Raw genomic sequence first — 24892 nt, 5'->3', positions numbered from 1 at the left:
TCAGTGATGAGGAAGAATTTAAGTAAAAGGTGGGGAGGGGACTCAGAGCATTGGAGGCCTGAGGAGTGATTAGCCCCGAGAGGAAAGGGACAATCTGGGAGATGTTACAGGTTTGCTTGGTAAACCAGCCTTGTCTTCAGTTGGGCCGAGGCGGCTCCCTGAGCTTTTTTTCGTCCTGCAGCCACAAAGCAAGACATCTCTGCATCCCACAATTTATGAAGGATTTTCTTTTCTCGTGTCAACATCTTATAATGTAACTTTATAATAGATTTCTTAATCACAAGGCTTGTAAATCACAATTATTTATAATTTCTGTTTGGCTCTTAAAATCTTAGCTTTTATTTTAAGACTATGTTATGATCTTTACTTATTACTGCCCATTTTAAAACACATTTTTTTAAAAAAAGGAGAAATTGCAAATGTAAACATTTTACTTCGTCAGCGTATGAGGTACATGCATGATTTATGTTGCCGAAATCCTTCAGAGTTGAGGCATTTATGTAGCTCCAAAAGCTACTAGAAAAATTAGAAGCTATTTCTCTATCCTTTCCCCTCTTTTTATTGAATTCACAATGGCTTTTAAAGAATAGAAAGGCATTAAAGATAGTTAAAACCATCAGACATCCTGCTTTACTTAGAATTCAACAAAAAAACAAAATTAAATAATAAAATAGAAAGCCTGGTTTATTTACCTAAATAATACATGTCTCACTCACTCTAAGATCTTAATGAGAGAGAGGGAATCCTTAGTGTTACATCATATAGCATAGCAGAAAAATTAAATAAAACATGCTAGAGGTGATATTTATTCAGATAAATATCAGATTGATTTAGTCAGTCCATTGACACACAGAGATTTCTGGAGTGCTGTGCCAGTCATCAGAGCCAGGGGTGTATTATGATTTAATGGTCCCTCTCTGCTGCATTTGATGATCTGTCCTAGAAAAACATTTTGAAGCAATAAAGCATCCATTTGGCTCCTAAGTAATGAGGGAGGCATTGCTCTTTGCATTAACTATTTATTGAGGAAGAGGAGTGACCAACTGCTAATAAGCTTTATCCAAGGAGCATAGTGGAAAACAGAAGAAAATGCAAAAGTGAGGTTCTGTTCAATTTCATATGCAATTAACAAATATCCAGTGCTGAACGGTTAATGCTCGACGTCCATGTGACTTCTGGCCGGCTGTATTTAAGCATGAGTGCCTGTCCAGTGTATTAAAGGCCCCTTAGTCTACGGAAGGATTGTGTAGCTTAAACTAATGAGAGATGAAAGGAAGCAGTGACTGGTGAGTAGCTACAACTGCGCTGAGCTCTATAGCTTTGAATAATGGACTTATTTTCTAAGATGAACACTAATGATTGAGGCTTGCTAGTTTACTCCTTTTGGGAAGGGTTCCTTTTTTTTAGAGATAATTATTGCTTTTCCATAACTTGGGAAATCTGCTCTCTACTGCAGTATGTAGATTATCACTTGATCAAACAGCTTTTAACCTGGGAAAATTTCTAATTTGCTCTACAAGTAAATATATAATTTATTATTTGGAAATAGGTTCTAGGTGGGAATGTAACATTTTGCTTTTCTTTCACAAGTAAGTAAATGGTCTCTTCTTTGCAGTAAATGCTTAGGATTTAGCAACTTCAAGGTTACAACCAGAATATTGTATTCACACATAAATAGGGCCTGCTTTCAAGTCATTTCAGAATCTTACTTGGAAGCTTTTGGTGCTATAACAGCATGAAGTTTTATTCCTCTTGCTTTAAGATTCTTGATATAATTAATTTGCCTTCTTTAGTAACATGAAAAAAAGATGAAAGTCACAATTATTTTCATCCCTTAAAGCCAACTAAAGGACTTATATGCTAATTCTTCTTCCCTGTTCTCACTAAAAAGTAGTACAGTGGAGTTCTACACAATGGGAAGAAAATCCGTCACATAAATCATGTTAAAATAGGCCGTGGAAAGGATCTGTAAACCCAACATTATTTAAAGCAGAATAGTCTTGATACTATTATAAACCAATTATGAAATCATTTAATATTGCATTCCTTTGATTTTTGATTTTTCAAAATTTCCATATTGAAAAATATGTGTTAATTCTAGCTTACTATGAATTATTTTGATTTATATTTAGAATCCATTTTCAAGATATATTACGTGAAATAAGAATATTCTGCTTATATGAGTTCATAGCCTTGGGTAAAGGGCTAGAAAGCCTGATAAGTAAATAGCGATGAGGGCAAAGACAAGAAAAGTCTCCTTAGAATTTTTCTTTCCTAGACCACATTGTATCACACTGAGAACTAAAATCCATTTACCTTACAGAGAATCTTACTTTCTTCATCAAGGAAGTAAGGACTTAAGAGATTAGAAATGGTAGCACTTTGTAAGATGTTAGGTCTCGCAATAATCTCTCTTCGTGGGTTAATAACAATCATGTTGCATTATCCCTTTCAGATAATCACTCCATTCAGAAGACTAATGCTTTGCGCTGAGAATAGAAAAGAGATGGAGGATTGGATCAGCTCGCTGAAGTCTGTACAGACCAGAGAACCTTACGAGGTAAAGCAGCCTCTCTCCTGTCATCTCGTGTTCTTAGAGAATAAATGTGAACCGTAGCGCTAAAGCTATATTCTGCGAAAAAAAAAAGTATGTGTAGATTCATTCAGCAACTTGTTTAAACCTGATACTGATTTTTTTTTTAAGTTAAAGCAAAGTGTTTTAGTTTTAAAAATCGTGGATTTGAAATTGTAATCGTAACTATATACATTCCAAACGTAGTCCTGTTCTCTTGTTTGGCAAATCTGTGCTAACGTCTCATTTCTAGGTGGCCCAGTTTAATGTGGAACATTTCTCAGGGATGCATAACTGGTACGCCTGCTCCCATGCCCGACCCACTTTCTGTAACGTCTGCCGAGAGAGTCTTTCTGGAGTCACCTCCCATGGCCTGTCCTGCGAAGGTACAGTAACATCCAGGGTGTCTTCTCCCTCGACACTGACCTTGCTGTAAACACGCTGCCACGGGTACATCTGTGAACAGAGAGACATCATCAGAGGAAGACATTTCCCTTGGGTGGAAGCAGTAGCTGGGAGCATGTCAGTGGGACCAGAGTGTTTTAATTTTACTGTGGCTTAAAGTGAAGCTCTGCACACATAGGACCAACTTGGAAAATATTTTGGCTCAGGAAAAGATAACATAAAATCATTTGAAGGGAAGTATAAATCAAAATGTAGCGTTTCCCTCCTGAGGAACTAGCAACTACCCTTAAAGCAAATTCTTTAGACTTTGTGTATCATTCTAATTTTCTAGTATTCTTTTTCTGTTCTGTTTAATTACAGAGAACAAAACTTTCTGTGAGGACAGTATATACTTTTTGGCAGGATTTAGATTGTTACTTATGTTACATTGTTTTAAATGTTTTATTTCATTTATGTTTAATTTAAACGGATGTCATCCTTTTAAATTTCTTTAAAGTTTTCTAAAAATAAGGTCTATACTGTTGTTCTCATGGCAGGATTTGTGGGTTATTTTTAAATTTAAGAACAGTGACCACTTAAAAGAAATACATTAATAGTCAGCAAGAGAAAACCATACCTTCTTTAGATTTATTTAATTTAATACCTCAGTGATTCCATCACTGTGTACTACTTTTGAACTACATATAATACCATTATTTAGCTTTTCTCTCTAATACAAAAAATTCTTAGGTAATCTTGTAATAAAACTATATCATAATTAAATAATAAAATAGAAATGGAGTCATAGTTTTAATTCATTTTAAATTACAAAATCCGAGATATGTCAGTATTTCGGCTATTTAATATGACAATGACACAGCCTAGTGGATAAGAATAGAGCTCTGTAGTTAAACCCTGTGGGTTCCAATTTCAGTTTTACCACCACAAACTGTGACCAGTAGTTTAACCCTTTTAGACTTTTGCTTCCTCATCTGTACAATGGGGATAATAATCATTTATACCTCACAGAGTACTATGAAAATGAAATGAGAGAGTACATACAATGACGCTAGTTTTCTAGTCAAATATATGGTAGACATTTGTAACTGCGTTGTATAAGAAGTTCACCAAGTAAACAAACAATTACAGATTGCATCATGGCCTGATGCATTAAAATTCATGAAAATGAGAATTTGGAGGAGGCATTAAACTTTTTTTAGATTTAAAGAATGATTGCAACAAAGATATAATTGGTCTTTATGACTTTAGTGATCTAAAAGTGTTCCTGTAACTCTACTAGGGCTGTAATATTATATGGGGATATTTTGAAGGTCTTTGTACTATTACCTTATAGTCTATTATCCTCAAAATGCTAAAAAAAAAATCAGATCTAAAATAGCCTTAGATCTGATCTGTGGTATCCTTCTGATTTGAGAGTTATGTATTATTAAATATAGTTAACTGTTTAGGAATTGAAGTTAATAGTGGGATGACTGAATATTTTTCTAAGCATTTTAAAAGAAAAATGAAAATTATATTAGCTGGTGAGAATAAAACACTTCAAAGTCTTTAAATAAATGTGTTAACATTGTTCTATTACTAATTAAGTTCCTGACTTTTTTTTAAGTCTCAATTATAGTATTTTTTAATTATCTTTTTAGAGGAATATATGTTAGTATTCATTTTCTCTGCTGATAAAAATTTTAAATCTGCAGCGTCTTGCCCATGAGTATTTTTAAAACTGCAGCAGAAGGTTTTAAAAATCCCAAGGGTTTTATGAATATACAAAAAAGTTGCCTTTTTATTTTATGAGACTGTGGTTATTTAGGATGTTTTTACTGTAAGCAAAGTTAAACTTTAGAACCCCCCTTGAAATCGGAATAAACTGCTTGCTTGATAAAACTAAGGGCTTAAAATACAAGACGCTTTAAAAGTTATAACAGAGATGCACATACAGGAAAAATTCATTCAACAATGACAATGAATAACATTGTATTAGAATGGAATCTCGCTTCCAGTGTGTAACGCCATCACTAAATTTACTTAATCTTTCTGCCCTTGTTTTCACAGTAAAAACAGTCTGTACTGATTTGTCTTGTAGGATTGTGTTGAATAATAACTAAAATTATGATTTTAAAGCCTTGCATATACAAAATATATGAATGAAAAATAGAAGACAGAAAATACATTTCATAAGTAATCCCCTAAGTCAATTGAGAATGTTAATTATAATTTCAGAGCATAATTGTGCTTCACAGTTATTTATACAGCACTCTAAGAATAAGAAGTTAAGTGGTGTTTTTTTTTTTTTAATCAACAGCATAAATATCTCCACATGGGTACTTATTTTTATCTTAAGTACCCATGAACACTTACAACATGGTAAAGATTGAATATTGCAATAAAGAATCATAATTTGTTACATGTCACTGTATTTTTTATGCTTTATGGTTTTAAAATAATGACTTTACAGGTCAGGAAAAAGTGCCTTATTTCAGAATAACTTGTTTGGACAAAATTAATTGTCAGCTAATTACTAGGCACAAATTAAGGTGCCTAGTAATCATGTCCATTCCTTAGTGTCCATAGTTACAGACCAGTTTGTTTTATTTTTATCATTATATGTTGTATATGTTGTATTAAGCAACTTTGTAATTCTCAAGGCTCATTGCATGAAGAACTTTATTATTACAAAAGTGATTTTTATTTTTAATGAGCTGTTTGATTTTTAATGGCAAAATCTTCAAAAAGCCATGAAATTATACTCTGTTGCCCTCCTTTTACTTCCTTCTTTGCCTCTTAGAAAAGTTATTGACTGTTAATATCAAGTACTTATTTGTACTTAAAAAGCAGCCTGCTTTTAAAAACTAGAACTAAAACTAGAACCATACTTTTGAGAAATACAGTAACAGATGACAACATTTAAATAGTTTAAAATATTAAATAATTTAAAAGTCACTTGGAGCAAAAAGAAGCAGGTCATGCTAAATTTTTTTTCAAACTAAGCTAATTTCCTATGGTGCTGTTTCTTTATACTATTGTTTATCAGCAGTAAAATTCAGTTGAAAACTTGTTTTCTATACGAAGTCTGTGCTTAGTTACAAAGTCATTTATAACAAAAATAGTATGATTTCTAGGAAAGAACTTGTCAATGTACACAAAAGAGCAGGTAAATGAAACATTGCCAGTGTCTATAGACTAATATTTTTAAAGGAAAAACCAGCTCAATTTAAGTGGCCATTTATATATCGGCTATTCATGATACTTGAAGCATTCTGAACATTTGACTACAGGCATCTTAGTTGTTTTACTTGACCCCTTCGTTTTCATGTTACATCAAATTAGGACAATTTAAAGAGAATGGTGCGTAACCCGTCATTTCAAATTTGTTAACGATTTACTGGTAGAAATTCCAAAACCATGTGATAAGGAGCCGCCTGAAAAGTCAGAAACTCTTATAACGTCAGTATCCATTAACACTTGGATAATGTGTGTCGCTAGAGGGATGGATAAGCTTAGTAGGAGTCAAGTTCTGATTTTCATAAGCAAGGGTTAATTTTTCAAATAATCTGTGGTTTATTTGTTTTTTCATGTATGTGCTGCTTCTGTCTTGGTTGTTTCCTCTTATTTCTCCTTTGCAGGCACCTTTTTGATAATATGGCCTGGGAGAATTAGTGATGCCTGTAGTAGGAACATCACTTCATCATTCCTTTCTTCTACATTGTCATGTAGTCATCCCAACAGGATAGTTTCAAAAGACAGTGCCATCTTTGTGACCCTCATCAACCTATTTCCCATGATGCCTGGATATTTTCTTGACGCACTTGCACTTTAAAAGTCCCCTGAATTATCTTGGTCTTTATCTCTCTGGTAGTTTCAAACTTTCGATTTAAGTATATTATACGTACAGAAAAAAACAAATATCAGAAGTGTACACAGCTTGTTGAATTTTCACAAATTAAATGCATTCATGTAGTCAGCACCTAGACTTAGAAATTGGCTGTTACCAGCCCTCCTGTATTACTGAATTTTATTTTCTTCTGTTGTGTGTGTGTTGTCTACCTTCTCCTCAAGAATTTATTTTTTTTGTACTTATTTCCTTTCTTTTCTTCTTTTAGAGTAAGTGGAATCTCTTTAAGTAGCAATCTATAGCTTGATCAAAGTGCTTCATAAACACATAACCATATTTGCTTTTTAAAATATCATTGAAGAGTAATAGAAGCTTTTAAAAATATTGTTTTTCTTCGGCCCCCTGACCACTTTAAAATTTCATGCTGTGATTTCCTTTCATTGTTGGTCCAAAAGTGCATATTCATTTAGCAACGGTTCACTTTTTTTTTTTTTTTTTTTTTAGTGTGTAAGTTCAAGGCTCATAAAAGGTGTGCAGTGAGAGCAACAAATAACTGCAAGTGGACGACCCTGGCGTCCATCGGGAAGGACATCATAGAGAACGAGGATGGGGTAAGCTCGTACTGTCTCCCATCTCTCCCCGGCACGTCTGCTCTTTTATTCTCCTCTCCTGTGGAAATTAAGTGGGAGCATCTATTAGTTCAATTATGACAGAGAGTTCAGGGGAAGTGTTTATTATTATGATTAGATGGAAGGTTTTGGTTGATTGTGACTTTTTATTTTCAATCCAGTTCTTTGTAGCTTCCTTCAGCTCTTAAATTTCAAGGGGAATGTTGTGTAAGGGCTTAGGAGTGGTTGCTGTGCTGGGCTGGTGCTGTAGACCCTTATCTGGCCAACTAAGTTATTCTTTAAGGCTCAGCTCAGCTGTTTACTCAGATGTTCACTCCTGAGACTTTGGGGCCTCCTCTCAATGGTGCCCCCCACCTTCAAAACCTTGCATGTGAATCTCTGATAACACTTCGTGGTCACTATATGGTAATCTCTCTATGTGCCTTTCTCCTCAGCAAGACTGCAAATCCTGCAGGGCAGGGGTTTAGCCTTACTTATCTTTGTATCACTACAGTGCTCAGGGCATAATAGATGCTCAATAAATGTGGGGGAAATGAATGTATGCCACGAATGATACATGGTGCTGATTCCATAGAGTAAGAAATCATTGTATCTCTTCCCTTGGCTAAGAATGATGTCCTCCACGGTCTTTAATTTGACTGCCCTTTCTTCCTGCTGCACAGCTGGCTATGCCCCACCAGTGGCTCGAGGGTAACTTGCCCGTGAGTGCCAAGTGTGCTGTCTGTGAAAAAACGTGTGGCAGCGTTCTCCGTCTTCAAGACTGGAGATGCCTTTGGTGTAAAACAATGGTGAGAGTTTTATAATTATTTTCCATTTAAAATGTTTCTTTCTGTACCTTTTTCATCCGTGTGATTTAGAGACAAAGCTAAGAATTTATGGCAGAGCAGAGCCTGGTAGCACACACACCCGTTGTAAGGTTCATCTTTTCTCAAGATGGGTTCCTTCCACTCTGGTTACTTTTGCAAATGCCCTTTTTGTGACACTTACTCTTGTCCCTTTGTGTGAGGACCTCTTTCTCACAGTTTTATTGTTTTTCAGCAAGCTTTAGCCGCACTTAGTGGTTTGCTATTTTCAGCCTGTTTTACTACCTGTTGCCCACAGAAAGCCACCAAATTTTGATTAACAGGCAAAGTGTAAGTTTGCTACAACCCCGTGTGTGTTCTCCGAGAGAAAGAAGCCGAGTTCAGTAGGCCATGCACTGATATAATTTAAATTATATACATTTATGTTATATAAATAAGTAAATATTTTAAAACTTCTTGGCATGTGCGAGAAAGTGGATAACGTGGAGCCAACAGCAAGCAATGGTCCCATCTCTGCCAGACCGTGTGAGGACTGGGCCTCCACCTTGCAGGAGGGCAGTCGGAGCAGGAACTCAGAGGGTGACCTCACGCCCCTCAGAGGGTAACCTCACACCCCTCAGAGGGTGATGTGGGGCTAAAAGACAGCAGGACGAGGAGGCAGTGAGTGCTTATCTGAGCACTGGGTGATGCTGTCTGATTACGATGCTGATTGCCTTGCTTTGGGGCAGAGTTGTTTGGTCGTGTTTTGAGTCTTGGAAGTCAGCCCCTCTCCCTCCAACAAAAAGACGGAAAGCCATTGCTTTTAATAAGCACGGTGAAGATGAGCAAATGCAAGAGATGTGCATGTGATATGTTGATTTCATAATCAATGAGATTGAGTCCATAGGCCACAGAGAAAAATAAGTCCTACAATTTTTTAGTCAGACCTGATAGGCAATCTTGTGTTTCTTTTTTGTTTTTGTCTTTAATTTTTTTTTGGCCACGCTGCCCGGCACACGTGATCTTAGTTCTCCACCAGGGATGGAACCCGCACCCCCTGCAGTGGAAGCGAGGAGTCTTAACCACTGGACTGCCAGGGAAGTCCCCTCTTTTTCATTTTTGAATCGAACATGATTCTCTTCATCCCCAGGCTTTTGTTATTCTTCATCGATTGCCTCTTTTATTGACATAGATGTTACTTTTTATTTCTTTTATCCCATTTAATATAATATGCAGACTATATTAGATATCTCTCTTTGGAGTTTTGGTGCAACCCTAACCCTGAAAACCCCCTTCTGCCGTTCCTTATGTTAAAGGAGTGCTCACGTAAACAAGATTTTAAATCAAGATTCCATCCCACCTAAGATTTCTTTTTTGGGGGGACAACCACTGATGTATGCATCTACCACTATTTTTATTAGTCTGCATTTACTGAAGTCTATTTCTCTACTTCTGGAACTTCAGCTATTCTTTTTTTGAAAAGAAAGCAGGTCATCTGTGTGATGAATTATTTTAGAAAGGTTTTATGTAAGTTGTCTTTACCTGTAATATATAGGTCTCTACTTGTGTTTAGTCAGTAGTTGTCTTTTTCTATTGTAGTTGATTTACAATGTTGTGTGAGTTTCAGGTGTACAGCACAGTGACTCAGCTATACCTACATACATATGTTTATGTATTCTTTTTCAGATTCTTTTCCTTTATAGGTTATTACAAAATATTGAGTATAGTTCCCTGTTCTATATAGTAGGTCCTTGTTGGTTATCTATTTGATATATCATAGTGTGTATATGTTAATCCCACACTCCTAATTTATCCCACAGACATAGCAAACAAACTTATGGTAACCAAAAGGGAAAGCGGGGGAGGGATAAATTAGTCAGCAGTTTTTAAACTTTATTAAGTTTAACAGTAGAAGTTAAAAAAAAAAAGCAGTAGGAGTTAAATTAGGTTTTTTACTTGCTTGTTCTACTCTCTGCCACATTTTAAAAATTTCACAAATGGGACAGAAGTATTATTACAGACTGTAGAAGGGATGATTCTGGAATGTCTTTTCTCTTTTTTCCTGGCAAACTTAAATATCACCTTAGCATGAAATCATTCCATGTGTCAGTTAGACATGCAGGTTTCTGGGCCACCATCACTTTTGTTACATGCCTCTTAATCTTGTACTTCCTATATACTATCATTTATCCATTATGATATTATGATGCCTTTAAAATTTGAGTTTCTAACAGCAAAACATCTAGTGCCTAAACATAGTCACCTGGTTCAAAACAAAACAAAACCATAGTTCCACAATCCTAATAAGTCATAGTTTCACACTCCTAATAACTCTTAATTTTTCCAGCTGTTGACCAATCTCGGCATAGCTTTACCTTTTCTGTAAAAATAGTGAAGATACAATTTTATCTCTGCTTTTCTCATTTAACATTGTTATAATCATAGAGCAAAATGCTCTGTGATTCTCCTACGTTTTAAATTCCTTTTAAAACTATCTGTGCCTGCTCATTTTTTTAAAATCCATTTGGATTGTTAATGATTATAAGTTATAACAGGAAATGGTCCAAAATTAGGTCATCAGCAGAACAAGAATCGCTATTAAATTTCAATTATTTTCTCAAGAGTTTTGATAAATACATGTTTAATTGATATGCCAGTTTTCTAAAAGGACTAATGAAATAAAGCCATTTTAAATAAGTGCTTTATGAAGTGCCTGCTCTTACTAATAAAACATTTAAAGTCTCTCTAGTTGAGTACATAAATTATTCTAAATTGCCTGGGTCCTACTTGATATGTTTGCCCTGCTTGAGTGACCTTGAAACTTTTTTTTCTACAGAGTTAACACACTTGCTGAGTGCCTGTGATGTGTATCATTTTCCAAGATGAGGGGGCAATAATAGGACCTTTTCCTTTTCCTTACAGAGCCAGAAGTCTAGCTGAGAACATAGGCACGGATGTGCTTATAACTATAATAACATGACAATATTATAAAAGAGGTGTGAATAGAAAGTTATAGATCACTGCAGAAAGAGCAGACACATTACAGATTGTATTTATCTTCATTAAATTCTGTAAGAATTTTATAAGGTAGGTGTCATCATCATTTCCTACGGACAATGATATTGACACTCACTGGTTCGCTTCCCTTCTTCCTTCCCTCCTCCCTCCCTCCCTTCCTCCCTTCCTCTGCACTTCTCCCTCTTCTCTTCCGCTCTCCTTCCCTTCACCAGGCATTTATTGACTACATACTACTTGCCTGAGACAATCATGAAAACAGGCTGTACAGACCAAATCAAATTCCCATCTCTAAAATGATTAGGCCATTCCTTAGAAGTATAAATATTGTGCCATTAAAGTAATTTATGAATTACTGAACATTTTGGGATGCACTTGATCTTCATTTACCAGTTCCTTAGATATAATTTATACCATAATAAAACATTGATGTGTTTTTATGATTCCTGAAGGTTTATTTCATTGTTATTAGGTACACACTGCCTGCAAAGATTTATATCATCCTATATGTCCACTTGGCCAATGTAGAGTATCTGTCATACCTCCAATTGCACTGAACAGCACCGATTCTGATGGTATGTAGCAGTAGTGTAAGTATGTATATTTCTAGTATATCAAATGTTTATATGTACATCTATTTTCCTAGAATAAATAGAACTGTAATTGGTTATTCTGGTTAGTTTTTATATAATAATTCCATTTCAATTGCAGAACAGTACATTTAATTTATAAAAGAACGTTTTAAAATTAAGGTGTAAAAACATAACTATTAACACAGTGGTGAAATTACAGTGTATAAGACTTAGAGATTTTACATTTCAGCAAATAAAATAAGATCGTTATTCTGTAACAAAATGCAATCTGAAAAGATTAATTTTTTATAAGCAATTTTTCCCCCTCCGTAATTGAAGCTGCCCATTAGCATAGCTCTTATTGAAATGTGTTTTCTTACCATTTCATTGTAGGAATTTATACTCCTATAAATTCATTCACTTTTTCTGGAATTTTACAACTTAATTGTACGTACTGAAGAACCTGTTTACAGCACTGGTTTTGGAATAGCATACTAATAACTTCCTTGTAAGCAAACCATATTACAAAAAGCTTTTACCATAAACTCTTATCAATGTTTTGCATCGATAAAGTGCCTTATGCTTTTCAAACTTTTTATATAAATGATGCCAGTAGATATCATAGATATTATAAGCTGCAGAAGATATGATTTGTTAACCTGTGTTATTAACAGCCCCCCCACCAAGCCCTGATATATCAAAGTTCTGTTATTTATTATAAAATTTAAAAATATTTTCTAAGGCCTTATCAAGGAGGAGTTAAATATAATGCCGAAAATGAACATGAATCCTTTAACAATTGTGAATTTATAGACTATGATTGGTTTCTCTTAATAATTAAGTGTTGTTACGGCAGGTGGTAGATCTCAATTTATCTATGATTAATACTTTTACCATCTTTGGTATGATTTTTCATTATAGTGCACATTTTAAAAGATAAGTTCTATGGTCTTAGTATGTAAATAATAAACCTATCTCCTTTTGGGGGTGCTAAATGATAACATTGTTAAAGTAATAAACAAGGTTCTTTATTTATGAATTTATCATTTTTCCTCTGAAGTTTTTTTAAGAGTTTAAAAAGAGAAAGCTGTACGTATTGATCTTGTGCTGTGTTTTGTTTCTTTTTTTTAACAGGTTTCTGTAGAGCAACATTTTCATTCTGTGTTAGTCCTCTATTGGTTTTTGTCAATTCTAAGAGTGGAGATAATCAGGGAGTAAAGTTTCTTCGCCGATTTAAACAGTTACTAAATCCAGCTCAGGTGTTTGATTTGATGAATGGCGGTCCTCATTTAGGGTAATTGATTATTGATAAATCTCATTTGAATGATATGTAGCACTGAGCACGAAATACACTTGGTTTTTCAGCTGATGAAAATTGCAGATTCATCTAGACATCTCTGTGTTGATCTTCTGACATTTCCCTTTTTTTAAAGTTCTGATTATAAATTTTAACATAAACTTTTTGATATTTATATATCTTCCTTGGGTGCTGAAAGTTCTAAAGTTTGTTTAGAAAATGTTTTAGAATATATCCTACATCAAACAGTTCTGTTTGCTTAGCTCTACAAAGTAGATCAACTTGTGTAAATATAGAAATACAAAAAATAACTTGAGAAAATGATTTGCATGAGAGGGTAGTATTGAGTTGTATATAATACAAATAATTATTTAACCAAAGCACAGATACTGTTGTGGGCCTCAAGGACAGGTCCTCAAGGATTTCAGACTCAGTTCCCACACATGACAAAAAAGTACTTTTGTTAATTGTTCATTTCAAACTTTCTGGAATGTCATATAACCTAAAATCTGGGGGGAAAAGCTTAAATATATTTTCAAGAGGGAAAATATGCCTTGAGGCACTTTGAATACATTTTTAGTGTATATATATGATTTTTGTTGAAGAGGTGATATTGTGTCATTTTTATCTCCATTTCTACTTATAATCTCCTTTCCGCTTTATGATTAAGACATTTTCTTGAGTTACACATTGCACTCAAATTGATTTTTATAGTATAATTCATATGTAAGAGTTCTTATATTTAATCTGAACATGAATACCAATAACTAACAGAATGACAAAGAATTGGGGAATGTGATTTTTATTTATTTATACTAAAATAAAATACTTTTTTCTTTCAGTTTAAGATTATTCCAGAAGTTTGACAATTTCCGGATTCTTGTTTGTGGAGGAGATGGAAGTGTAGGTTGGGTTTTGTCAGAAATTGATAAGCTCAACTTGAATAAACAGGCAAGTGGTCATTTTTTTCACTGCTAGTTATCCTAACCTGCTGACCAGTGATGTACAGAAATGTCAGCGTCCCTATGTGTCAACTTGTCTGAGGTCTCCTGTGGGGCTGTCTTTCAGTGTCAGCTGGGAGTACTGCCTCTGGGTACAGGAAATGACCTTGCCCGGGTTCTTGGCTGGGGAGGCTCATACGATGACGACACCCAACTTCCTCAGATACTTGAGAAGCTGGAACGAGCCAGCACCAAAATGTTGGACAGGTAATAACAAATTCTCTTCTAAAACTAGATCGAAAGTGGCATACTGATATCTTTTTTTGATAATTAAAATTGTACTGATGGTAACCCCTGACGGGGGTCCACCCCTGAGGTCTAGAACAGAGCCTGGCACAGAATAGACACTCAATAAATATGTTTTTTGAGTGAATGAATGAATTGTAAAAAAAAAAAAATGAGGAAACTAGTTTAATGAATCCATTATTTTGAAGCTAATGTAGAAGGCTATGTTGATACTAATTACTTTTAACTGCTATTTGGCTCAGAAAGCTTAAATAGTTAATGGGGGGGGGGCCTTTTGATGAGTATAATAGGCATGGTCCCTTCATCTTCTGGTTTCATTAAAACTAAGAAAGACCATATAAACCTTAGATTTTTTAGAATATCTCTTCTTAATTATACACACTGAGAAGGAATTGAACCAACAAAATACTAAAAAACATAATCTTTTCCCAGGGACAGGGAAGTGTTAGGAAGACCGCTTCACATGAAGGAACTATCACTGTTTTTATGGTATCCTCGACTGCATCTCTTAACTGCTTTCTCTCTAAATGCCCCACATGTAAAAAAGAAATCACAGTGTGTGTGCGCTGAGTATTATGCAGGAGGTGTTTCGAATTGGGGTATAGGGAGCGTCCAGGGCTCAGTAAGCAGTAACCTCCATCATAAGTGGGACACAAACGTCAAAATCTCATTATAAATTTGAGCTAGCATGAATCAAAACAACTTTGATAGGATTAGCCATCTGTGGCACTCTTCCCGAAAATCACAAAATCTCATCAGGGAGCCACCCATCTAAAATGTAATTACTCTAAAATAAGCTGTAACCTAATTAATTGTAACCTTGCCCGACATAAGGTAATGTTGTAATGGCTGATTCTTTTGCTGACAGAATATTTCAAAAGAAAGCTGGGCTGGCAAGCATTTGTCTGTGTGTATCCCAAACCAGTCATGAGAGGGATCCCCTAGTAGTTTGGGAGCATAAAGTGGACTCAGTCTCCAGTCTTTAAAAGAGCCTGGAGGTGATTTCCCAGACGACTGCCCAGTTCAGTGCTTACCAAACCCCACAAGGTATTTTAAATGGCTTTTTGGTGTAAATTTAAATACCACTCTCCCCGCAACCTAGGAAATGCTGTGAGGCATTTCCTCTGCTCTGTGTGCTTTTTCCCTTGTAAGTTATAAAAATTAACTTCTCTAGGTGGTTAGCAGAGAAACAACACCCCCTTGGTAAAATTCCTTAATACAGACCTGCAAAAAAAACAAAAAACAAAAAACCACAAGAAAAAACAAATTGAAGGGGATTTAAAAAGCTAGGACTGTTGTTTAGAAATATAAGAATATTTTGTTCCAGTGCTTTCCTTACTAATTTAAGAATACCATTTGTAAAGAACAGGTGAAAAAATTGATGTTTAATAATATTCCACATCATATATGCTTTTTCATATATATTAATTTATTTGACCCTCAAAACAACACTGGCTAAGAAAAGCATTGTTATGACTGTTTTACAAAGATGAAAATTGAGTCTTGCGGAGACAGTGGAGTAACAATGAATAGTATTTTTTGTCTGCCTGGCACTTCTAGTTACTTTACTTGATAGAGTATCATCTCGTTTAATCCTCACTGTACATTTAGAAATGGCTAATATCATTATCATCTCCATCTTACAGGTAAAAAGTCTCAGGAGGTTTTTATATTAGCAGTGTCACATAGCTAATAAGTGGTTGAACTGGCTGTCTGCACTGAAATCCAGACTCTACTTCCCAGGGGCCTTCAACACTGCACTCTCTGTTTAATGCACATACTCACCAAATGGGTCCGTAACTTCTGCCTTCAACTCTGCTTAGCTGGTACCAATAAGCATCCCTTCCTGACTTGTGCTGCCACTTTCTCCTGTTTCATCAGCTCCAATCATTGCCTATAAAGGGAGGAGGTATAGCATGGAAGTTGCAAGGACAATTGGGTGGATTTCTTTCCCAATTCTTTAACCATCCTTTGACCAGAGAAGTATTGCCAGATATACGGAACTGGACTTTCATGTTTCCAATTGTGATTTTTCCTTATTTGAAAGTTTACAAAGTTTAATTATTTTATTTGTTGCTTGTATTACATCTGTTTCTGCACTAGAATACAAGCTTTATTAGAGAAGTCTTATTCAGTTTTGTATTTCCAGACCCTGGAATACTGTCACTTTGAGACATTCAGTACATACCTGTTACGTGGATGAATGAAGGAATGGATGACTTTTTGTGCTCAAATGTATATTTACAGTATATTCATGTCAAGAGTTGAATAGTAGCTATACACATCTATTTCATTTACACATCCTAACATATAACTTATTTCTTTTGGGGAATTCTCTCAGAATTTGAATTTTTATGCAAAGACTTATTAGTCTGAATGATACACTAGGCTCTCTTTACATACTGATGCTAATCTTGGGATTTTCCTCTAGGTTCTATCACTGGCATCCACTGTGATATGCTTTTCTTAAAATCCATGTGTTACAGTACTGCTCTTATTATGCTTTGTGTCTTCGTGTCTTTGAAAAATCTTTATTTCACATCCTGTTACTGACAACAATAATGTCCCTACCCAATTGTTCTTCCCAAATTTTGAAACTATTTTAGATAGAAGACTGGATTTATCTGGAGTTGATTGCTTTTCTCTAACACCAAATGATTCAATGTTTGGTTTGAAATTAATATTTACAGCTAATTGAAGTAAATTTGCCTCCATTAAGTATTATTTCTATTAATTTTTTCCTCTCAATCCCATGCGTACTTTCTTAATGTAAGAAGGACTATTTAGCTAATTTTCATAATTTTCATTTCATGTCTGTGTAAGCTGACTTGGCAAGACAGATTGTTACATGCAGAATGATTTACTTTTCGTAGGTACTACGCGTTTGTTTAATCTAGGACATGTTTTAGAATTTGGGGCTGTGACCCATTAGCAACTTGTATAATCTAGTTAGAAATTGCAGTGAGCATTATTTAAAAAGTGAAACAGAAAGGAATAGAAAAGTCAGAATGCTTTGCACCTAGTGAAGAGGAGAGGTCTTGTTACATATCTGCATTTCTTACTGTGGGCCATAGCCTTCAAATATTTGGAAGTCATCAATCAGAGAATTGGTAAGATATGGAAATCATAAATTATGAATTCAGCATTTTATGAGATTACGAAAAGTCCATCTCTTCCCATATTTGGTTATTTTAGACACAGGAAACCATAGTTCATGAATATATGTGCATATGTGTGTATGTGAGGTAAGACCAAAGTCAGTTTATTAAATTTTAAAGGAATTTTAGACCAAAGATTTTTCTCCCTTCAGGTGGAGTATAATGACCTATGAACTCAAATTGCCAGCAAAGGCTTCTCTACTTCCAGAACCTCCAGAAGCATCTGAAGAATTTTATGTAAGACTTTAACTCTTTATCTATTTATCATTTGAAAACAGGGGTGAGTGTCTTGAACAATAAAAAACATATAAGGTATGGTAGTATGTTCACTTAATTGTAATTTTTCTTGTTTGGGGTTTGGTCTCATTGACTACTTCTGGTCCCCTCCTCCAGAGGAAAGAATCCTTACCATCTAGGTGAGTGTCCTTCCATGACAACCACCCTGGGCGTGTGACTTCAGCCACATCACTCGCCTTTGTGGGTCTCATCTTCATGGACCTCAGCTGTTGAGGAGACCACAATGTTGGGAAGATTAAAGGGGGTGATGAGTGTGTGGAAAGCACCAGGCATGCAGGTTCCCTTGCTCCCACCCTGATAGTTCTCCCTGAATATTCCACCTGCCTATTTACTCTTACCAACCGAGCTCCAGGGAAGCCAGCTGATGCCAGGCTCCTGTTAGCTTTCACTCATCTTCTGCTTCACCCATGAGCACCTGTTTGAATATTAGATGTTCGCCCAGCTCCAGACACACATCAGTACTCGTCACCAGAATATTGTATTAGAATTTCTCTCTTCCTGCTTTCCCTGCTGTGTTGAGGATGCATCAGGACAGGCCTCTAGGTTAAGTCTGTGGATCAAGATAAAACAAAGGAAGACAGTGCACTTCATTCCATCCCTGCTACAGACCATTAATAACTACAGTTTTTAGACGTTCTTAAAGATTCAGCATTCTAATTAAACCTCAAAGCACTGGAGATTTAAAACAACCTAATTTTCAAAGGATTATTCTCTTGACTCGCTAAGACCATTTGATCTATGATAGCTTATTTTTCCCTCTAGGAAAATTCATCTGTTTATTTTACAGTTGAAATCTTTGGTTTGTCATTAAGAAAATTATGATCTTGTCAAACTAAGGAAAGGAATGATAACTAGAAACATGGGCTATTCCTTAAAGAAGCTAATTGTATTTAAATTTTTTCCCTGATATAAAAGTAGCAAAATCTGCTTCTAAAAATTTTGGAAAATACAAAAATATATAAAAAAGAAGGTAAAAATTTTATTTACAGTCCTGCCACCCAGAGGTAATTACTATGAAAGATTAATATATTTACTACTTGATTTCCAGCAGTATTTTTGTTTATATTATTATTTTATTCAACTATAAACATAATGTTTTCATAGGAACCAATCTTTTTTCTTAATAGTATTTTTTAAATGTTATTAATTTTCTCTCCAAAGAGACAAAAGGGGCATTATTTTGCTCTTCTTACTTCAAGATGTCTATTTCCTATCATATAAGATAAAGTCAGGCAATTTACTTTTATCATATATGTAGTCACTAAATATGAGGTACAATTGTAACTACATGGAAGAAAGCTCTTTTTTAGTGTAAAGGAGTTTTGAATGAAACTTCATGTATTTTGCTTTTTTATTAAAGTATTTCATAACAAAGAGATAGTGTGCCTTAAGATTACAGGTTAAATGAGTGTTCTTTGTCACTCTGACCAGTCACTGTGTGACTTCTTTGCCTTGAAAACTGAAATAAAAGTAAGCTAAATATTCCTTCTTCGTAGGCTCAATCTAATTTTCCAGCTTATATTTTTTAAGTAAAATATTCATTTTGGATTCCCTTATGCATAATTGTGAAATTACTGTTTTTTTCGATTTTCCTTAAAAGGCCACAAAATGTGGTTGATCTTCTTATTAACTGTTAGCATTCTGCTGGCACCATAGAATTATAGAGCTTAAGGAATTGTGACAGTTTTATTGATTAATTCCTTATGGCCATAATTAAGTAATTCTATTGTTGTTGTACTTTTTGAACATTGTAAGAATAGTGATTCCATGATTTCCTTCAGTAACAATGATTCTATTGCTTAATACTCAATATCAGAAAAAGTATTGTTTACATTTAATGTAAAATCCCTCTGCCATCAGGTTCTTCTCTCCTCTACCCCTTGGCGAATGAATATGCATTTCTCCATTGGCCTCATACTAGTTCACTCTGTTCTCACCTCAAGTCTCAGCTTAGGTATCACTCATTCCAGGTGTCCACCACTCACTCCAAGTGGTCATCCCTCATCTCCCAAGTCCTACGTCTGTGTCCTTCTTCAGTAGTTCCACAGCCCCTTCACCTTCCATCATCTTAGTGCTATCACCCTGTAAGGATCAGGCAATGTATGTTATTCACTCACCATTATATTGTCATCTGGTATGATGACTGGCACAAAGTAGACAGTGAATTAAAAATTAGTATTGTTAGGGAGTTCCCTGAAGGTCCAGTGGTTAGGACTTGGCACTTTCACTGCTGTGGCCCAGGTTCAATCCCTGGTCGTGAAAATAAGATCCCATAGGCTGTGCAGCACGGCTTTAAAAAAAAAAAATTTGTATTGTTAACTTCTTTTAATCTAAATACCAAACCGTATTAGAACAATGGACATCTTGACATCAAAGCCCTCTGGCCTTATGTATTCCTTGGAAGCCAGATTCCTACTGCTTTCTTTTTAGATTAAAAGCCTTTTGATGCAGAGGTCATGTTTTTGGTCTCTTCTGTATCATTCCCCCATCATACAAGTCGAGTAAGTCTACAAATGCTTGTTATCAATGCCAAGGTAATCAAAGAGAAGGTGTGAGCTGCTGTACCCCAGTCAACTCCCTGAAAACACAGGAGAGAATGGCCTCAAATTTCTGGAAATGAAAATCTTCTGATTAGTTTATTTCTAAATTTACTCTTGTTGAGTAATAAAACTTCTTTCCCCTCAATTCTGTCTGTTTTCTAGCTGCTTGGTAATAGCATGCTGTGAAGTTGTAACTTTATTTTTTCTTTCATTCATTCAACAATATTAAGTCCCTATTGGTACCTGGGACTGGAAATAAAAGACTTACCCTCTAGCTTCAATCAGCTTAGAGCTATGTTTGCCAAGCTATGTGCCAGGCACCTCAGTGAACTCAGAGGGCTACCATGAGATTCTTTTAAATTTCAAAGAAAACATTGTAATACTCAACATCTGTTGGACATCACAGAAACTACTAGCTTGAGGTAGTACACAGTTTAAATATTAGGTTGCACTACATTCCTTTTGATGACATTATGTTTTTGTGCAGCTGGATTTTCAGTAGTTGCTGTGATATAAAGCAAACTCCACACAAAAATTAGTGTTGAATAGGAAATGAGGGTATCACGGTCCAATCTGATTCTAAGGTTTGAGATGTATACAGTGCCCACAGGCTCACAACTAGTTATTTAAGAATGAAATAAGATATTTCTTTTCTTTTAATTTATGTGTATTATTTTTTTCAAATGGTTATTAAGTTGTCAGGACATAAATACTTATTAAGCTGTTTGGACTTAACTACTATTAAGTATTTCTTTTGGCCCTGGGGCACTGTGACAAAATTACTAAGACGCTAAGGATGCATGAGCCCAGAAAGTTTGGGAACCTCTGGTCTAGTGGGAGGGCCAGACAAGGAAATGACCAGCAATGTTTAAGTTATTTTCAGGGTATAATGATTGCACGGAAGAGAGGGTTCTTAGCCTGGTAAGTTCAGTGAAGTCTTTACAGAGGAGGTTGTGCCTAAACTGGATTTTCAGCACAAAAAAAGAGAAGAATTAGCTAGTTGAAAAAGAGCATTATGCAGAGCTTGATAGTAAGGACCTTGGTACATTTGGGGCACTACAAGTAATTCTGTAGAGTTAGAGCATGTGGTGCAGGGGAAGGGCATCAAAAGGGCAGAGGAGAGGAAAGGAGGGTTCAGATCATGGAGAGTCTTACATGTTAGCTGAAGACTTTTGACTTTCTCTAGAAAACTTAGACATGTTATGCTGGGATGTGGCACGATCAGATTTGTGCTTTAGAAAAAAAATCTCTCTGTTGTGAAGTGGAGAATGGTTTGAAAAGGGGCAGGAAAGACAGAGGAAGCCCAACCAGGAGGCTGTTATAGTAATACACCTGATCAATTATGAAATTTATATTTGACAGATACAGTTAGGCAAAGACCAAGACTTGCTTGGTCAGGATGTGTGTGGGGGGTTGTGTGTGATGGAATAGCTCCAGAATCCCTACTTGTAGCTTGTCTGCTCTTCATTAGCTGTGATTCTTGGGCAAATCACTCACCTGCGCCTTAGGTGCCTTGGCTGTAAAACAGGACAATCAATAGAATAAATACATACAAAGTATTTAATTACAGTGCCTGGTACACAATAAAAAACGTCAACTGTTATTACTTTACCTTCCTAATGCTGCTAAGTGACTACATAATAGCTTAATAAGTGACATCAATAATTTTATCCCAGTTTCCCTGATGGCACAGTGGTTAAGAATCTGCCTGCCAATGCAGGGGACACGGGTTCGAGCCCTGGTCCAGGAAGATCCCACATGCCACAGAGCAACTAAGCCCCTGCGCCACAACTACTGAGCTTGTGCTCTCAACTGGAGAAAGCCTGCACACAGCAATGAAGACCCAGCACAGCCAAAAATAAATAAATAAATAAATTTATTTAAAATAATAATAATAATTTTATCCTTGGATATAGAGGTTATTTCCTTTTCCTCTGGAAAAGGTTGTACTCTATGCCTTTGGTTACTTTTAATGGACAAAAACTTGGATTTTTTAAATGTAAATTCAAATGGAATTGATAGTTTTTCTCGACCTTATGTTCTATGACAGTCTACCCTGTAGGGAAAAGAAATAAAATCAATTTTTTGGAAGAGTATTTCCTTTCTTTGCTTTTTTTAGAAGATACATTTTCATTTTTCTGATCTTAATTGTAAAGATGTAGTTTTTAATGTTTAGACCAGGGATCAGTAAGTAGATTTATCAGTCAATACAATATTGTGTGAAACTTTGAGGTTCCTCCCCTCTCCTCCTTTCTTTCAGGTAAAATTTCTTTTCCATATGTGCTCTGCCTTTGAAGGCAGTAAGATAGAAATTTAAATCAGTAGCACACTGATTGCCATTGGTGGCAATGGATGTAAAGCAGGACTGAGATTGCTTTGGGAAGAAGCTAGTCAGGAAGGCTTTATAGGGGGGTGGGTAATTGAATCTTCATTTGTGTGTGAATAAACTGATGCTGATTGATAAAAAGCAGTGAAAGGTTACCTGAGTCAGAAGAGCATTGGAGGCCAGCTTGAATAGAGCAGATAGTTTATAATGGACATTTTTGAGCTGTGTGACATGGAATAGAGTTGAGGCAAACATTTGGTGGAAGGCTCTGAATATGAGGCTGTTTAAATATTGTGCACATTTTTACATATTAGGAAGATGTGTTCTTTCAACAGAACTTTAAAGTTTGAGTCAAATAGATCAGGGGATATGGGATTCCTTTAGCATTTTGATTATTTCATTGAGAGAAATACTTATTTACATGATTGAATGACATGCATTCAGCATTTTAAAAACTTTTTATTGAATTATACATACAGAAAAGTGCACATATCATGAACATATAGCTTGGTAAGTTTCCAGAAACTAAATGAACCCATGTAATCAACACCCAGACACAAGGCAGCATTACCAGTACCCCCCCGTGCCCCCTTTCTTTCATCACCCCACCTCCCACCCCAATAACCACTATCTTAACTTCTAACAGCATAGATTAATCTTGTCTGTTTTTGTACTTTACAAAATAGAATCATTTTGTATGTGTACACTCCTTCATTTCTGAATTCTTTCCCTAAATATTATGTCTGTGAGATCCATCTATATTGTGGCATAGTGGTACGTCATGCATTCTCATTGCTCTGTAGTATTCTGTTGCACGAATATACTACAGTTTTTTATCCATTCGACTATTGAATGGATGCTGCTGTGAACATTCTAACACATGTCTTTTGGGAAAGCACATCTGCCTTTCTTTTGAGTATAAACAGAAGTTGAATGGCTGAGTCCTACAGTGTTATGCATACGTTCAGCTTTAATAGATACTACCCAGCAGTTTTCTAGAGTGTTTGTATCAATTTGCGCCTCCACCGCAGTGTACAAGAATTCTGTTGCTCCACAACCTTGCCAGCATATGGCATTTTCCATTCATCACTGTTGTTTTCCTTTTAGCTATTCTGCAGATATACAGGGGTGTTGCACTGTGGTTTTAGTTTCTATTTCCCTGATGGCTGATGAGATTGATCACCTTTTCATCTGCTTATGGACCACTTGTATATCTTCCTCTTTATTTATTTTTTTATTTATTTATTTTTCATTTTTTAAATTTTATTTATTTATTTTTGGCTGTGTTGGGTCTTTATTGCAGTGCACAGGCATCTCATTGCGCTGGCTTCTCCTGTTTCAGGGCATGGGCTCTAGGCGTGCGGACTTCAGTAGTTGTGGCATGTGGGCTCAGTAGTTGTGGCTCACAGGCTCTAGAGCACAGGCTCAGTAGTTGTGGCACACAGGCTTAGGTGCTCCGTAGCATGTGGGATCTTCCCGGACCAGGGCTCGAACCCATGTCCCCTGCATTGGCAGACGGATTCTTAACCACTGCGCCACCAGGGAAGCCCTATCTTCCTCTTTAATTTCTAGTCTTTTGCCAATTTTTATTAGATTGTCTTGCTTTTTTTGTACTGACTTGTAGGAGTTTTTTTAATATATTCAGCTATTTGACATTAATGAAATTTTTAATGGATTTTATGGATTTTTCTAAGAATATGAATTAAAGAATTCCAGAAACTAAGAGCCTTTCACAGAAAGAAAATATTTATCTATTTTGTATAATGACTCTTTCATATATATTATTTATTTCATTAAAGCCATTTATATTTCATTACAGCCATTGCCGTGTGTCAGATGAGTCAAAATGGTCCCATTTTTGAAGCAGTAATAACTGAGTTGTATAAATGCCAGAAATAATAATACAGTGTGAGTTTTTTATTTTTTCAGATGACAATTTATGAAGACTCAGTTGCAGCTCATCTTACAAAAATCCTCAATTCTGATGAACATGCAGTGGTCATATCATCTGCCAAGTGAGTTGTGGAGTTCAAATCATGGTATAGTTATATGGTGAAAATGAAAGGAAAGCTGTTTCCTACCACTTATGACATTTCTTCATGATTTCCGCCCCCCAAAATATCTGTGAAGTAGGTTATAGAACTAGATATACTAAATTTGCACTGGTTTTTAAAAAACCACCTTAGCATCTTATTTGCAGTGGAGTTTATTTATAGGCTATTT

General features: G+C 35.6%; 1 protein-coding gene across 8 annotated transcripts in view; it reads left to right on the top strand.

The window, feature by feature from the left end:
- Window positions 1-24892, top strand: part of DGKH (diacylglycerol kinase eta) — a 184706-nt gene that overhangs the window by 100741 nt on the left and 59073 nt on the right. For 6 of the 8 annotated variants that reach the window (XR_014236916.1, XM_082365281.1, XM_082365283.1 and 3 more), the window contains exons 5-15: window positions 2456-2560; window positions 2826-2958; window positions 7311-7417; window positions 8098-8223; window positions 11705-11807; window positions 12198-12251; window positions 12939-13098; window positions 13944-14052; window positions 14170-14309; window positions 17659-17743; window positions 24599-24684. Coding sequence is in view for 7 of the 8 variants with exons in the window: in XM_082365281.1 (XP_082221407.1) it covers window positions 2456-2560; window positions 2826-2958; window positions 7311-7417; window positions 8098-8223; window positions 11705-11807; window positions 12198-12251; window positions 12939-13098; window positions 13944-14052; window positions 14170-14309; window positions 17659-17743; window positions 24599-24684 (1208 nt within the window). In the remaining variant the exon portion in view is untranslated. The remainder of the gene's footprint in view (window positions 1-2455; window positions 2561-2825; window positions 2959-7310; window positions 7418-8097; window positions 8224-11704; window positions 11808-12197; window positions 12252-12938; window positions 13099-13943; window positions 14053-14169; window positions 14310-17658; window positions 17744-24598; window positions 24685-24892) is intronic. The other 2 variants (XM_082365285.1, XM_082365280.1) reach the window with 1 other exon arrangement.

This window comes from Balaenoptera borealis (genome assembly GCF_965194805.1).
Source record: "Balaenoptera borealis genome assembly, chromosome: 18".
Taxonomy (NCBI): Eukaryota; Metazoa; Chordata; class Mammalia; order Artiodactyla; family Balaenopteridae; genus Balaenoptera; species Balaenoptera borealis.
The sequence above is the reverse complement of the archived record's forward strand: the minus strand, read 5'-3'. Positions and strand labels throughout refer to the sequence as shown.